The following is a 12,903-nucleotide window of genomic DNA, read 5'->3' on the forward strand; positions in this document are numbered from 1 at the left end:
AACCCACTTGATTGCAGTGCATATCTTTTTGATTCACTGTTGAATTTGGTTTGCTAGTATTTTGTTGAGGATTTTTGCATCTATGCTTATCAGGGATATTGGTCTATAGTTTTCTTTTTTTGTTGTGTTCTTGCCTAGCTTTGGTATCAGAGTGACCCTGGCTTCGTAGAATGAGTTAGGGAGGATTCCCTTCTTCTCAATGTTTTTTGAACAGTGTCAGTAAGATTAGTATCAGTTCTTCCTTGTATGTCTGGTAGAATTCCACTGTGAACCCATCTGCTCCTGGGGTTTTTTTTTTAGTTGAGAGATTTTTTTATTAGTAATTCAATTTCATTACTCATTATTGGTGTGTTCAAGATTCTACTTCTTCTTGGTTCGATCTTGGGAAGTTGTACGTCCTAGATAAATGGAATTTATCCATTTCCTCTAGATTTTCCTGTTTTGTGCATAGAGATGCTCATAGGTCTCTGATGATCTTTTGCATTTCTTTTGTATTAATTGTAATGATACCTTTCTCATTTCTGATTGTGCTTATTTCATTCTTCTCTCTTTTTTTCTTGGTTAACCTAGTTAGTGGTCTATCAATTTTGTTTATCATTTCAAAGAACCAATTTTTCATTACATTGATCCGTGGTATTTTTTTGTCCCAATTCCATTTAGTTCTGCTCTGATCTTTGTTAGTTATTTTCTTCTGCTAGCTTAGGGTGTGGTTTGTTCTTGTTTTTCTAGTTCCTTGAGAAGCAACATTAGGTTATTGATTTGAGATCCATCTTTTTAATATAGGTATTTAACACTATAAAATTCCCTGTTAGCACTGCTTTTGATGTATTCCTTGAGGTTTCGGTATATTGTGTCTCTATTTTCATTCATTTCAAAAATTTTTTTATTTCTGCCTTAATTTTATCATTGATGCAACAATCATTCAGGAGCAAATTATTTAATTCCCATGTATTTAAGTAGTTTTGAGGGTTCCTCTTGGTGTTGATTTCTAGTTTTACTCCACTTGGTCTGAGAAGGTACTTGATATGATTTCAGGTTTTTAAAAACTTTACCGAGACTCACCTCGTGGTCTAGCATATGGCCAATTTTTGAGACTGTTCCATGTGCAGATGAGAAGAATTACATTCTGCAGTTGTAGAGTAGATTGTTCTGTAAATGTCTGTTAGGTCCATTTGGTCTACAGTCCAATTTAAGTCCAGAGTTTCTTTGTTGATTTTCTGCCTTGATAATTTGTCTAGTGCTATCAGTGGAGTACTAAAGTCTCCCTCCATTATTCTATTGGTGTCTGATGTGGTTTGGCTGTGTCCATACCCAAATCTCATCTTGAATTCCCACATGTTGTGAGAGGGACCCAGTTGGAGGTAATTGAATCATGGGATCAGGTCTTTCCTGTGCTGTTCTTGTGATAGTGAGTAAGTCTCACAAGATCTGATGGTTGTATAAGAAGGAGTTTCCCTGCACAAGCTCTCTTTTTGCCTGCTGCCATCCATGTAAGATGTGACTTGCTCCTTCTTGCCTTCTGCCATGATTGTGAGGCCTCCCCAGCCATGTGGAACTGTAAGTCCACTAAACCTCTTTCTTTAGTAAATTTCCCATTCTCAGGTATGTCTTTATCATCAGCATGAAATGGATTAACACAGTAAATTGGTACCAGTAGAGTGGGGTGCTGCTGAAAAGATACCCAAAAATGTGGAAGCAACTTTGGAACTGGGTAACAGGCAAAGGTTGGAACAGTTTGGAGGGCTCAGAAGAAGATAGGAAAATGGGAAAGTTTGGCACTTCCCTAGAGACTTGTTGAATGGTTTTGCCCAAAATGTTGATAGCGATATGGACAATAAAGTCCAGGCTAAGGTGATCTCAGATGGAAATGAGGAACTTTTTGGGAACTGGAGGAAAGGTGACTCCTGTTATGTTTTAGCAAACTGGTACCATTTTTGCGGAACTTTGAACTTGAGAGATATGATTTATGGTATCTGGCAGAAGAAACTTCTAAGCAGCAATGCATTTAAGAGGTGACTTGGGTGAGGTTAAAGGCATTCAGTTTTATAGGGGAAGCAGAGCATAAGAGTTTGGAAAATTTGCAACCTGACAATGCAATAGAAAAGAAAATCCCATTTTCTGAGGAGAAATTCAGGTCGGCTGTAGAAATTTGCATAAGTAATGAGCAGCCAAATGTTAATCCCCAAGACAATGGGGCAAATGTCTCCTGGTCAGGTCAGAGGTCTTCACAGCAGCCTCTCCCATCACAGGCCCTGAGGCCTAGGAGGGAAAAATGGTTTCATGGCTGGGCCCAGGGTACCCATGCCATGTGCAGCCTAGAGACTTGGTGTTTTGCATCCCAGCTGCTCCAGCCATGGCTGAAAGGGACCAATGTAGAGTTCAGGCCGTGGCTTTAAAGGGTGCAAACCCCAAGCCTTGGCAACTTTCATGTGGTGTTGAGCCTGCAAGTGCACAGAAGTCAAGAATTAGTGTTTGAGAACCTCCATCCAGATTTCAGAGGATGTATGAAAACTCCTGGATGCCCAGGCAGAAGTTTGCTGCACAGGCAGGACCCTCATAGAAAACCTCTGCTAGGGCAGTACAGAAGGGAAATGTGGGGTCAGAGCCCCCATGCAGAGTCTCTACTGGGGCACCACCTAGTAGAGCTGTGAGAAGAGAGCCACCATCCTCCAGACCCAGAATGGTAGCTCCACTGACAGCTTGCATGTGCACCTAGAAAAGCCACAGACACTCAACACCAGCCCATGAAAGCAGCTGGGAGGGAGGCAGTACCCTGCAAAACCATAGGGCCAGAGCTGCCCAAGACCATGGGAACCCACCTCTCACAACAGCGTGACCTGGATGTGAGACATGGAGCCAAAGGAGATCATTTTGGAGGTTTAAGATTTGACTGCCCTTCTGGATTTCAGACTTGCATGGGGCCGGTAGCCCCTTTGTTTTGGCCAACTTCTCCCGTTTGGAATGGCTGTGTTTACCCAATGCCTATACCCCTGTTGTATCTAGGAAGTAACTAACTTGCTTTTGATTTTACAGGCTTATAGGCAGAACGGACTTGCCTTGTCCCAAATGAGACCTTGGACTTTGGACTGTGGACTTTTCAGTAAATGCTGAAATAAGTTAAGACAGGGGGGCTGTTGGGAAGGCATGATTGGTTTTGAAATGTGAAGACACGAGATTTGGGAGGGGCCGGGGTGGAATAATGTGGTTTGGCTGTGTCCCTACCCAAATCTGATCTTGAATTCCCACATGTTGTGGGAGGGGCCTGGTGGGAGGGAATTGAATCATGGGGACAGGTCTTTCCTGTGCTGTTCTCGTGATAGTAAGTCTCACGAGATCTGATGGTTGTATAAGAAGGAGTTTCCCTGCACAAGCTCTCTTTTCGCCTGCTGCCATCCATGTTAGACATGACTTGCTCCTCCTTGCTTTCTGCCATGATTGTGAGGCCTCCCCAGCCATGTGGAACTGTAAATCCATTAAACCTCTTCCTTTTGTAAATTTCCCAGTCTCAGGTATGTCTTTATCGGCAGTGGAAAATGGACTAATACAGTGGCTATCTCTTTGATGTAGTAGTATTTATTAATCTGGGTGCTCCAGTGTTGGGTGCATATATATTTAGAACTGTTATGTCTTCTTGTTGAATTGATCCCTTTATGATTATAAATGACCTTGTCTTTTTTTACTGTTGATTTAAACCCCGTTTTATCTGATATAAATATAGCTACTCCTACTTGCTTTTGGTTTTATTTGTGTGAAGTATCTTTTTCCACCCCTTAGAGTGTAAATGTCTTTAACAGTTAGGCAGATTTCTTGTATGCAACATACAGTTGGATCCTGTTTTTCTTATCCATTGCAACATACAGTTGAATCCTGCTTTTCTTATCCATTCCACCAGCCTATATCTTATTGATCCCTTTACTTCAGCCTCCTGAGTAGCTGAGACCACAGGTGCTAGCCACTATGCCCAATTAATTTTTAAATTTTTTTGTAGAGAAGAGGTCTCACTATCTTGCCTAGGCTAGACTCAAATTCCTGAACTCAAGTGATCCTCCTATCTTAATGCTTGGAACTCAAGCATCTCAAAGTGCTGGGATTACAAGCATGAGCCACTGTGCACAACTGGGCCTATATCTTTTAAGTGGAGCATTTAGTCCATTTACATTTAAAGTTAGTAGTGATATGTGAGGTTTTGTTCCTGTCATAATTATTACCTAGTTGTTCTGCAGTCTTGTGTAATTGTTTTATAAGACCTACATGTTTTATACTTTCCTGTGTTTTTATGACAATGAGTATCACCCTTTTGTTTCCATGTTTAGAAATCCTTTGAGCATTTCTTGTGGGACCTGTCTAGTGGTGACAAATTCCCTTAGTGTTTGCTTGTCTGGCAAATACTTTATTTCTCCTTAATTTATGAATTTGTGTTTAGCAGGATACAAAATTCTTGGCATCTTTTTTTCTTTAAGAAGACTGAAAATAGAACCCCAGTCTTTTCTGGCTTGTAAGGTTTTGGGTGAGAAGCCTGTTGTTAGTCTGATGGGATTCTCCTTTTAGGCAATTAGACAAAATATATATATTTGAAGTTATATTTATATATTAATACTCCAATGAAGCTGGCTTCTAGCACTGTCATAAATGTTTTACCCAGTTTTATATTCCTTTGGTCAATTTTGAGTGGAATTCCATTACTAGAACTGAAGCCCTGTTATCTGAGTCTTTAAACACCCTAAATCTATAAATTCAGAGACACCACTTTCTTATAGACTTTTTTCTACACGCCTGACTATTAAGTGTTGGCCTCGATCCCTGAACTCCTTTTCCTAGATCCTTAAGTAGCTACTGTCCTCAATTTCTATCCATGTCTCACTTCTGTTCTCATTTCCTGGGCTATCAAACTCACAAGGATTTAGTTCCATTTGTTAAGTCCTCCCAAATCTGTATCTTCTGCTCTGACATTCATACCTGAGTTTTTGACTCCTGCACTGAACTAAGTTAGCATGAACTGGATGTCCCACAGTACCACAAACTCAAGATATTTAAAATCAAAGCCAGTACTTTCTAATAGTTAAGAGCTCTCTAGAGCCAGATTGTCTGGGTTCAGATCTTGCCTCTGTCGTTTGCCAGCTATATGATGTTAAGCAAGTTAATCTCTCTGTGACTCAGTATCATTTTATAAAATGAGGAGACAGTCATTCTTCAGTATCCATGGGTGATTGTTTCCAGGACCCCCAAGGATACAAAAATTCGTGGATGCTAAAGTCTTTTACTGTTGGCCCTTTGTATCTGCAATTTCCACATATGCAGATATGGAGGGCCAGCTATAATAACATTACCTACCTCATCCAGTTATAAGGATTGATTGTTGCATGTGAAGCTCTTAGAAGAGTGCTTGGCTAAAGTAAACATTATGTATGTGTTAGCTGCCATTTTTATTTCATCTCCTCCTTATATCCCCTATCTCGTTTAATGGTACCATCATTAACCAATCACCTCTGCCAGAAACCCAGGAGTCATCCCCGCTGCCTCCTCTTCCTCACTTTCCTTTGTCCTGATGGAACACTTCTCAAATATCTCCCTTCTTTGTCCTCTCTCTTCTGGTCCAGTTTGGTTGACCAACTGTCCCTGTCTGCCTGGGACTAAAGGGGTTTCTTGGACTTGGGACTTTGAGTGCTAACACCAGGAAAGTCCCAGGCAAATCAAGCTAATTGGTCACCCCAAGTCTGACCTTCATCTATCTCCTTCTAGCTGGTCTCCCCGGCAATACTCTGATCCTCCTTAAGTCCACCTTCCTGCCCATGTTATTCCATACTTAAAACTCCTCCATCATCTCCCATTCTCCAAGGGCAGAAAAACTCTTCAGTGTTGCATAGCTTCACTCCTCTTCTTCTCCATCTGCAGCTTTGGGCACTCCCTGGAGGCTCTTCCCACCACGTGTTTGGAAGTGTTCCTGAAGTCACATCTCTGTGCCTTTGCTCATGCTAGTTCCCGGACCTGAAACCTCATTCCTCCCTTCCACCTGCCCACCTTCTTTTTATAATTCCTACTCATCCTACAAGTTGAGACTCAGGTATCATCTCCCTCAGGAGGCCTTTCCTACTGCTTTTCCCCCTTCTTTCCACATCCTCCACCCTCCTCCCCTCACCTAGGTGAGCTAAGCGCACCACCCCTGTGCTCCCATAGGACCCTGGGGACATAGCTATGGAAACATTTGTGATACTATAAATGGCATGATCTTTGTATGTCAATGGCCTGCAAGCTCCCTAGGCTCAGGACCCTCATCTTAGTTGGTGTGGTGTCTGGCCTGCAGCGGGGTCCCACCAGATGTTTGTTGAGTCATCTAATCCACCTTCCACCTCATTCTAGATCTCAAGCCGGAACTGGAAGCTGACTCTGAGGCAGCCTATCCACTGCAGGAGAGCTCTGATTGAGAGGTCTGCCTTGAGCTGAAATCTCTCTTATTATAGGGCAGTCCAATATTGAAGTTTTAGGCTCTAAAGTGGACCTATTTACCCCTCTGTTGCATTTCCTCTTTCAAAGTCAGTTCCTTAAAGTGGTTTCTGTTTTTAATGACCTCTTTAGACAACCTGGTCAGGGGCTTTTTGAAAGTCTAAACTTACCACTTCAGCAAGTTCTGTTTTATCCCTACAGGGACTTGCTAGGGGAAAATTCCAGCAGCTGTGCTTTCCTCCTAGAACCGGGCAGGTCCACGTATGTGTGTCGTCCAGATAGACTGGATGATAACCACTGAGCAGGAAGGGGAAGCTCATGGTGAGCTGCAGTGAAAAGGCAGAGACAGTTTGAAGAAGAGTATGGGGCAAGGGTATTGTGGCTGGCTCTGTAAGTTTAAGGGTCAGATATGACCTTAGCTGGATTGGAAGTTTGAAATAGAAAAGAAGTGGCAAATAAAGCAGAAACAGAAGAATTGGGGCTTTGGGGTGTGGAAAACAAGAAGCCGCCAATAGGGAACAGGAGACAATTAGCAGCACTTTGCCCATTCCTTAGTCTTACGGAGAGTGGGATCCTTTGCAAATTCTGCATCTGGCCCTTTCCACTTGCTCCCCTGGCTTCATTTATAGACTAAAATCTAAGACTCTTGTGGTCCTTATGGGCCAAAGCCAAGCAGGTAGAGTGTGTCTAGGTGTGCAGACCACAAAGGGAAATGAAAGGCATCTGCCTACACCGCAGGCAGAGTGGGAGGAGGCTCAGAGACTGTGTGTGATTACTTAGAAGGCGGGACCAGGTCCATGGGCAGGTCATGCAGGCCCAGATCCTTGATCCTTGATCATGGAGGCCCAGAGACGCCTAGAGCAGCCTGATGCTACAGAAAGAACACCAAGTTGAGAGTCAGAGAGCTGGCCCCATAGCTACCACTGTGCACACTTCAGTGGGTCACATTCAATCCCCAGTTTCCTAACCTATGGAAACCGTGCATCTCTCTCACCAGGTGCAATCAGTTCAGGTGCAATTCCAGTCACTATGGCAAACAGAATGCACCTGGCTTTCCCCCACCCCCAGCTCATGCAGCACTTCAGCCCCCTGCAGTCTCTCCAGGTATTTTTGGAAGGTCACGAGTGACATTCCTGTATCAACGGTCATTCCGTTAGCTGTCCAGTCAGTGCCCACTAGGTTCCACTGCCTGCCCCCTGACCACAACCTCCCACCGTGGCTGACAGCTCCAGAGCACAGAGCGCTAAAGGTGCCACAGGCTCTTTTTTTTTTTTTTTTTTTTTTGAGACAGAGTCTTTTTCTGTTGCCCAGGCTGGAGTGCAGTGGTGCAATCTCGGCTCACTGCAACCTCCACCTCCCAGGTTCAAGTGATTCTCCTGCCTCAGCCTCTCAGGTAGCTGGGATTGCAGGCATGCACCACCATGCCCGGCTAATTTTTTTGTATTTTTGGTAGAGATGGGGTTTCACCATGTTGGCCAGGCTGATCTCGAACTCCTGACCTCAGGTGATCTGCCCACCTTGGCCTCCCAAAGTGCTGGGATTACAGGCGTGAGCCACCGTGCCCAGCCAAGGTGCCACAGGTTCGGTTGGCACCAGGGGAGAAGCCCCCTCTCCCCTGAGTGTTACCCTCTGTCATGGAGTCGCCCCGTCCTACAGAGATTTTATTAGATCTGTCTTTACTCACAGCTCACCCATTCAGACGCACAGGAGTCTATGCATAGTGGGATGATAGGCGGGGCTTGGCCTAGGGCACAAACCAAGAAGAGAAAGAACCCACAGTAGGTTCCCCTTCCCCTCTGACACCTGGGACTTCATTGCTGAGTCCATTAGTCATGCTTGGCTCCTTCTTGGAAAATTATAATTAATAAGAGTTCTTAACAGTGTCTTGGGCTCTGTTCCAAGCACTTGATATATACGGTCTCATTTAATTTTCACAACAATCCTAAAAGGTAGCACAGAGAGATTAAGAAACATGCTTAAAGTCACACAGCTAGTAAGTGGCAGAGTTGGGATTAGAGCCTGGGCAGCCTGGCTTTGAGACTATGCTCTTACCCTCCTCCTGGAGTATCCCACACGGCCTGTCCACAGAATTCTGGCTGGCCTACCCCCATCCCCGAAAAGTTCAGCTGAAATGCCTGGGCATGTGCGAACCCCCAGTTTAGGCTGCTGCTCGTGCCTCTGCTAGGTGACATGGAACAACTCAGTGGTTGTTCTCAGCCCTGCCTACACTCAGGAGCTTTTTAAACAATGCCCGTGCCTGGGCTCAACTCCATGCCACTTGAATCAGAATCTCCAATATTATGTTTTTGAAAATTGATTCTTATGGGCAGCCAGGGTTAAGAACACTTGAATGAGATGGTCTCTGAGGCCTCTGGCAATTCCAAGGTTCTGTGGTTGTAAATTACCCAAAGTTGCTTTCTGTGCGTGGAATGAGCCACAACCTCTGAAAGCTCCACCTGAAACCCACAATCCTCCTAGTTCTCTGCCCAATAGGAGGCGACCTCTCTGGAGCTACTCCCTCAGATTAGGAGTTATAAGGATGCCTGGGGATGCTTTCCTTTGGCCTGGTCTGAGGCTTGGGGTCTTTGTCTGCTTTCTAGACCCTCTGTGTCTGCGGCAGGTAAATAATGTTGTATGCGATTTAATGCTGAGAAGCAGGGTCAAGACTTTTAAAATCCCTGAAATATCCCCAAATTCCATATACATTAACACGCCTGGCATAGAGGAGATGCTTGGAAAATGTTGAAGAAATCAGCACTCAAGTTCGGGTAACTTGGCAGCCTGGCAAGCACTCTCCACAGCATTCCCATTTGTGTTCAGAATCAAGGACAACAGGTTGGGAAAAGAATTGGAGAGATGATGTGAGATCCAAGGGCAAGGGCAGCCTCGAAGCAGTTTGTGCAGGGTTGTCACTCCTCCGTCACTTGCAGGAGGAGAGCTGGGGACTCCGTGTGCTGGACTGAAGAAATACACCAGATTCCAGGGTAGGAGGCGTCGGCAGGGCCACCTGTTGAGCAAAGGTAGCACTCACGTGTGCAATCTCTCTGCTGTAGATGGTGACCAACACCTTCAGGACGAACAATATCCAGATCCAGAGCCAGGACCAGAGGCCGCTGACATTGTCACTGGACAAGGACGATCAACGCACTTTCAGGAACGTGGTCAGGTGAGGCTGGGCCTGCCACCCCTAGAGGTCCAGGGCCCGTGGGACAAACCGAAGCAGGAGCCAGCTCCTGCCATCTCCCGCCTCTAGCTCAAGGCACCTCATCGGAGGTAGATCCTGTGGCCAGGCAGGTGTCCTTGGTGAGGATGGACTGAGGCCACTGCCCTATGCCTTGAATCCAGGAAGTTGAGGCAAATGAATGGCAGACCCAGGGCAGCAGCTGCTACTGCATTTTCCCCAGATGCCTCTGCATACACTCAATCTGCAGCCTCCTGATCCAGCCCCCTCTGCAGGCACGGGCCCCTCCCACACAGGCTCACCTTCAGTGGCATCTGTGTCCCAGTTAGCCGACCCTTACTGGCTTCCCCTCGGGAGGTGTGTTCGGGTAAGGGAGGCATATGCAGAGTTACTTGCTCCAAGTGTCTCCTCCTCTCCCAGTGAGCCCCAGGCCCAGGTTGTTCTTTCTCGTCCTGACTCTTCCTCTTTCTTCTGTAGGGCCACCTCCTCCATGCCCTACAATAGCAGCTCTGCCTTTCAAATGCCCTAGGCAGATCTGATCCCTGAGACCGGTCACCTGAGCTGGTCTCTTTCCACCCACAGATTCGAGGTTGCTCCCTGCCCAGAACCATGTTCCGGGGCCCAGAAGTCCAAGGCGCCGTGGCTCAATTTGCACGGGCAACAGGAGATGGAAGCGACCAAAGCCACACCCAAGCCCCTTCTGATGCCCATCAACACATTCTCTGGCATTGTCCAGTGAGCCTGCAGGGACAGCAGGCCCAGGAGGAAGGATACACTACCCCACCAACCCCAAACACTCACACCAACAGCCAGAGCAAGGCCCAGCTCCACACGGCAGCTTTGGCCTTGACCAGGAGCCAGCGAGTGCCTGGGAGCACAGGGAGCCTGCCGTGGGGGCTGTGACGAGGAAGGGCCCACACGGAGGTCTACAGATAGTCCGGGCAATGCCACAGCTGCTTGAGAACACACACACCAAGCCCAGCTTCTCACACAAATGTCTACGCCTTCATTTAACTTCAATTCCCACTTCTCCCACTGTCTTCTCCCACCCAAGCTCCCCACCCAGCCCGTAAAACCAGGGTTAGAGTTGCTGTCTTGGCCAGAGCCCTGTGGCCTAGGGGAAAACGGGAAAATGGAAAGCAGGGAACAGCAGTGGCACCACCTCCCTCCCAAGTCTCTTCCCTTCCCACTCTCAGGCCACTGCCCACCTCACCCAGTCCATGCAGGTATCTCTATCTGACATCAGAAAAATGTCAGATTCAATAAATGTACACAAAGTCTTTCTGCTTTCATTGCACACCTGGCAATCTTTATATGTTAATAGGAATCATCAAGGCAATCCTTTATATAACCCATTGAGTCCACTTGGGCCAGGTCAGAGTTCTGTGAGGTATAAACTGGTGTGTTCTGTCTCCTGCCCCTTACTTGCCCTGTCACTGCTCTGGAATGCAGTGGCGCAATCACAGCTCACTGCAGCCTCGACCTCTCGGGCCCAAGCGATCCTCCCACCTCAGCCTCTCAAGTAACTGGGACCACGGGCGCATGCCACCATGCCCTACTACATTTGGGATTTTTTGTTTTGGGGCTTTTTTTTTTTTTTTTTTGACAGAGTCTTGTTCTGTCGCCCAAGCTAGAATGCAATGGCATGATCTTGGCTCACTGCAACCTCCACCTCCTGGGCTTAAGCGATTCTCTGTGCCTCAGCCTCCCAGGTAGGTAGGATTACAGGCATGCACCACCACGCCCTGCTAATTTTTGTATTTTTAGTAGAGATGGGGTTTCACCATGTTGGCCAGGTTGGTCTCGAACTCCTGACCTCAGGTGACCTGCCCGCCTTGGCCTCCCAGAGTGCTGGGATTACAGGCATGAGCCAGTGCACCGGGCCATTTGGGCTTTTTTTTTTTTTTTTTTTGTAGAGATGAGGTCTTCCTAAATTGCCCAGTCTGGTCCTGAATTCCTGGGTTCAAGGGATCCTCCCACCTCGGCCACCCAAAATGTGGGGATTACAGGCATGAGCCACCACACTGGCTAAGCCAGAGATTAAAGACATCAAAATTCTTGGCTTTTATATTCAAAAACTTACATCCAGGTGTAAAATAGAAAGATCAATGACACATCTTCAGTTTCTTCATCCCCAGAAATAGGTATGGTGTGGGGGGAAAATAACAGAGAAAACCAAAATGCCTGGACTTGAGTCCTATCACCTGGACAGAGTGCCAGGGGAAGACGGTGGGCATGGGGGTAAGGTGAGGATGGTAGAGGATTCCCTTTTAAGTTTGGGAATCCAAGAATAGAGAATAGGGCACTTTGCTTTGGGCCAAATTGCCCCAGGAGTGGAAGCAAGTCTGAATGGCAGGACACCATCTCAGTGAGTGTAGGATGGACCACCTGGCGTGCAGAGCCAGAGGGGTCCGAGGTCAGTCTTAGAGAGAGTCCCTGTGCCTGTACAGGACATGGGAAGCAGGCAGAGATTTTCTCGGGTAGCTGAAAGCAGGCAAGCTCAAAGGGAAAAGGGTGCAGCTGCAGGCAGCCGTGTGGAGCATGGCACCTGAAGGCCAGGTGCAGAATTGTGGGCACCTCCACAGACTCCAGCATGGCGCAGTGAGAGAGGGAGCCTGGGGGATGCCATTCACTCCATTCTCACTGCCCCCAACCTGACTGATGGTTTTACTTGCCTGAAGCAATCCAAGAGTTCAGCCCAAGTTCCTGGGGCAACGTGGGCAGCCAGAGGCTGGGCGGGGCCCATGGTCTAGCTCAGGGTGCATCCTGCAGGCGTCAGGACATGCCCCTCGCACACCTGCACATGTCCAGGCACATTGGAGTCTGACACCTGCCTCCCAGTGGAGATGAACCCAGGACAGGTCAGGACTGAGAAGTGGATGGATGCGCTATCTTCCACTGAGGCTGCCCACAGCAGAACCCAGGGAGGGGTGGGAGTAGGGCAATCATTAGTGTGACTGAGGTGGTTTTAAACCTGAAATGATTGCAGTAGCACTGAATTGGAGTGAGTTTACCTGGAGGAGACTAGATTTTATTTTTCCTGCCGTTGGCGCGATGTAAACGGATTCATACCAATTTGATCGCTTAGTCATTAGGTTTTCAGTAGATGTCTGCAGAGTTTACCAGTTATTTAGGTTAACTGAGGCCTCTGGGCCTCCTTCCAACATACTCTGTACCAGCTGATAATGAAGGCAAGTCACAAGTCGAATTCCGTTACACATACACATGTGTTGGCAAGTCATTCCGCTCCACCCCCAGCCAAATTAGGTGCTCTGAGCAAA

The 12,903-nt window shown here is 46.8% G+C and overlaps 1 protein-coding gene across 2 annotated transcripts in view; it reads left to right on the forward strand.

The window, feature by feature from the left end:
• Window positions 1–10,904, forward strand: part of PIK3R6 (phosphoinositide-3-kinase regulatory subunit 6) — a 67,523-nt gene extending 56,619 nt beyond the window's left edge. For both annotated transcript variants that reach the window (XM_050765277.1, XM_050765278.1), the window contains 2 exons: window positions 9,495–9,607; window positions 10,205–10,904. In XM_050765277.1, coding sequence (XP_050621234.1) covers window positions 9,495–9,607; window positions 10,205–10,361 — 270 coding nt within the window. In that variant the 3' untranslated portion in view covers window positions 10,362–10,904. The remainder of the gene's footprint in view (window positions 1–9,494; window positions 9,608–10,204) is intronic.
• Window positions 10,905–12,903: the final 1,999 nt, after the last annotated feature.

The sequence above is a fragment of the Macaca thibetana genome, chromosome 16 (assembly GCF_024542745.1).
Source record: "Macaca thibetana thibetana isolate TM-01 chromosome 16, ASM2454274v1, whole genome shotgun sequence".
Classification (NCBI taxonomy): Eukaryota; Metazoa; Chordata; class Mammalia; order Primates; family Cercopithecidae; genus Macaca; species Macaca thibetana.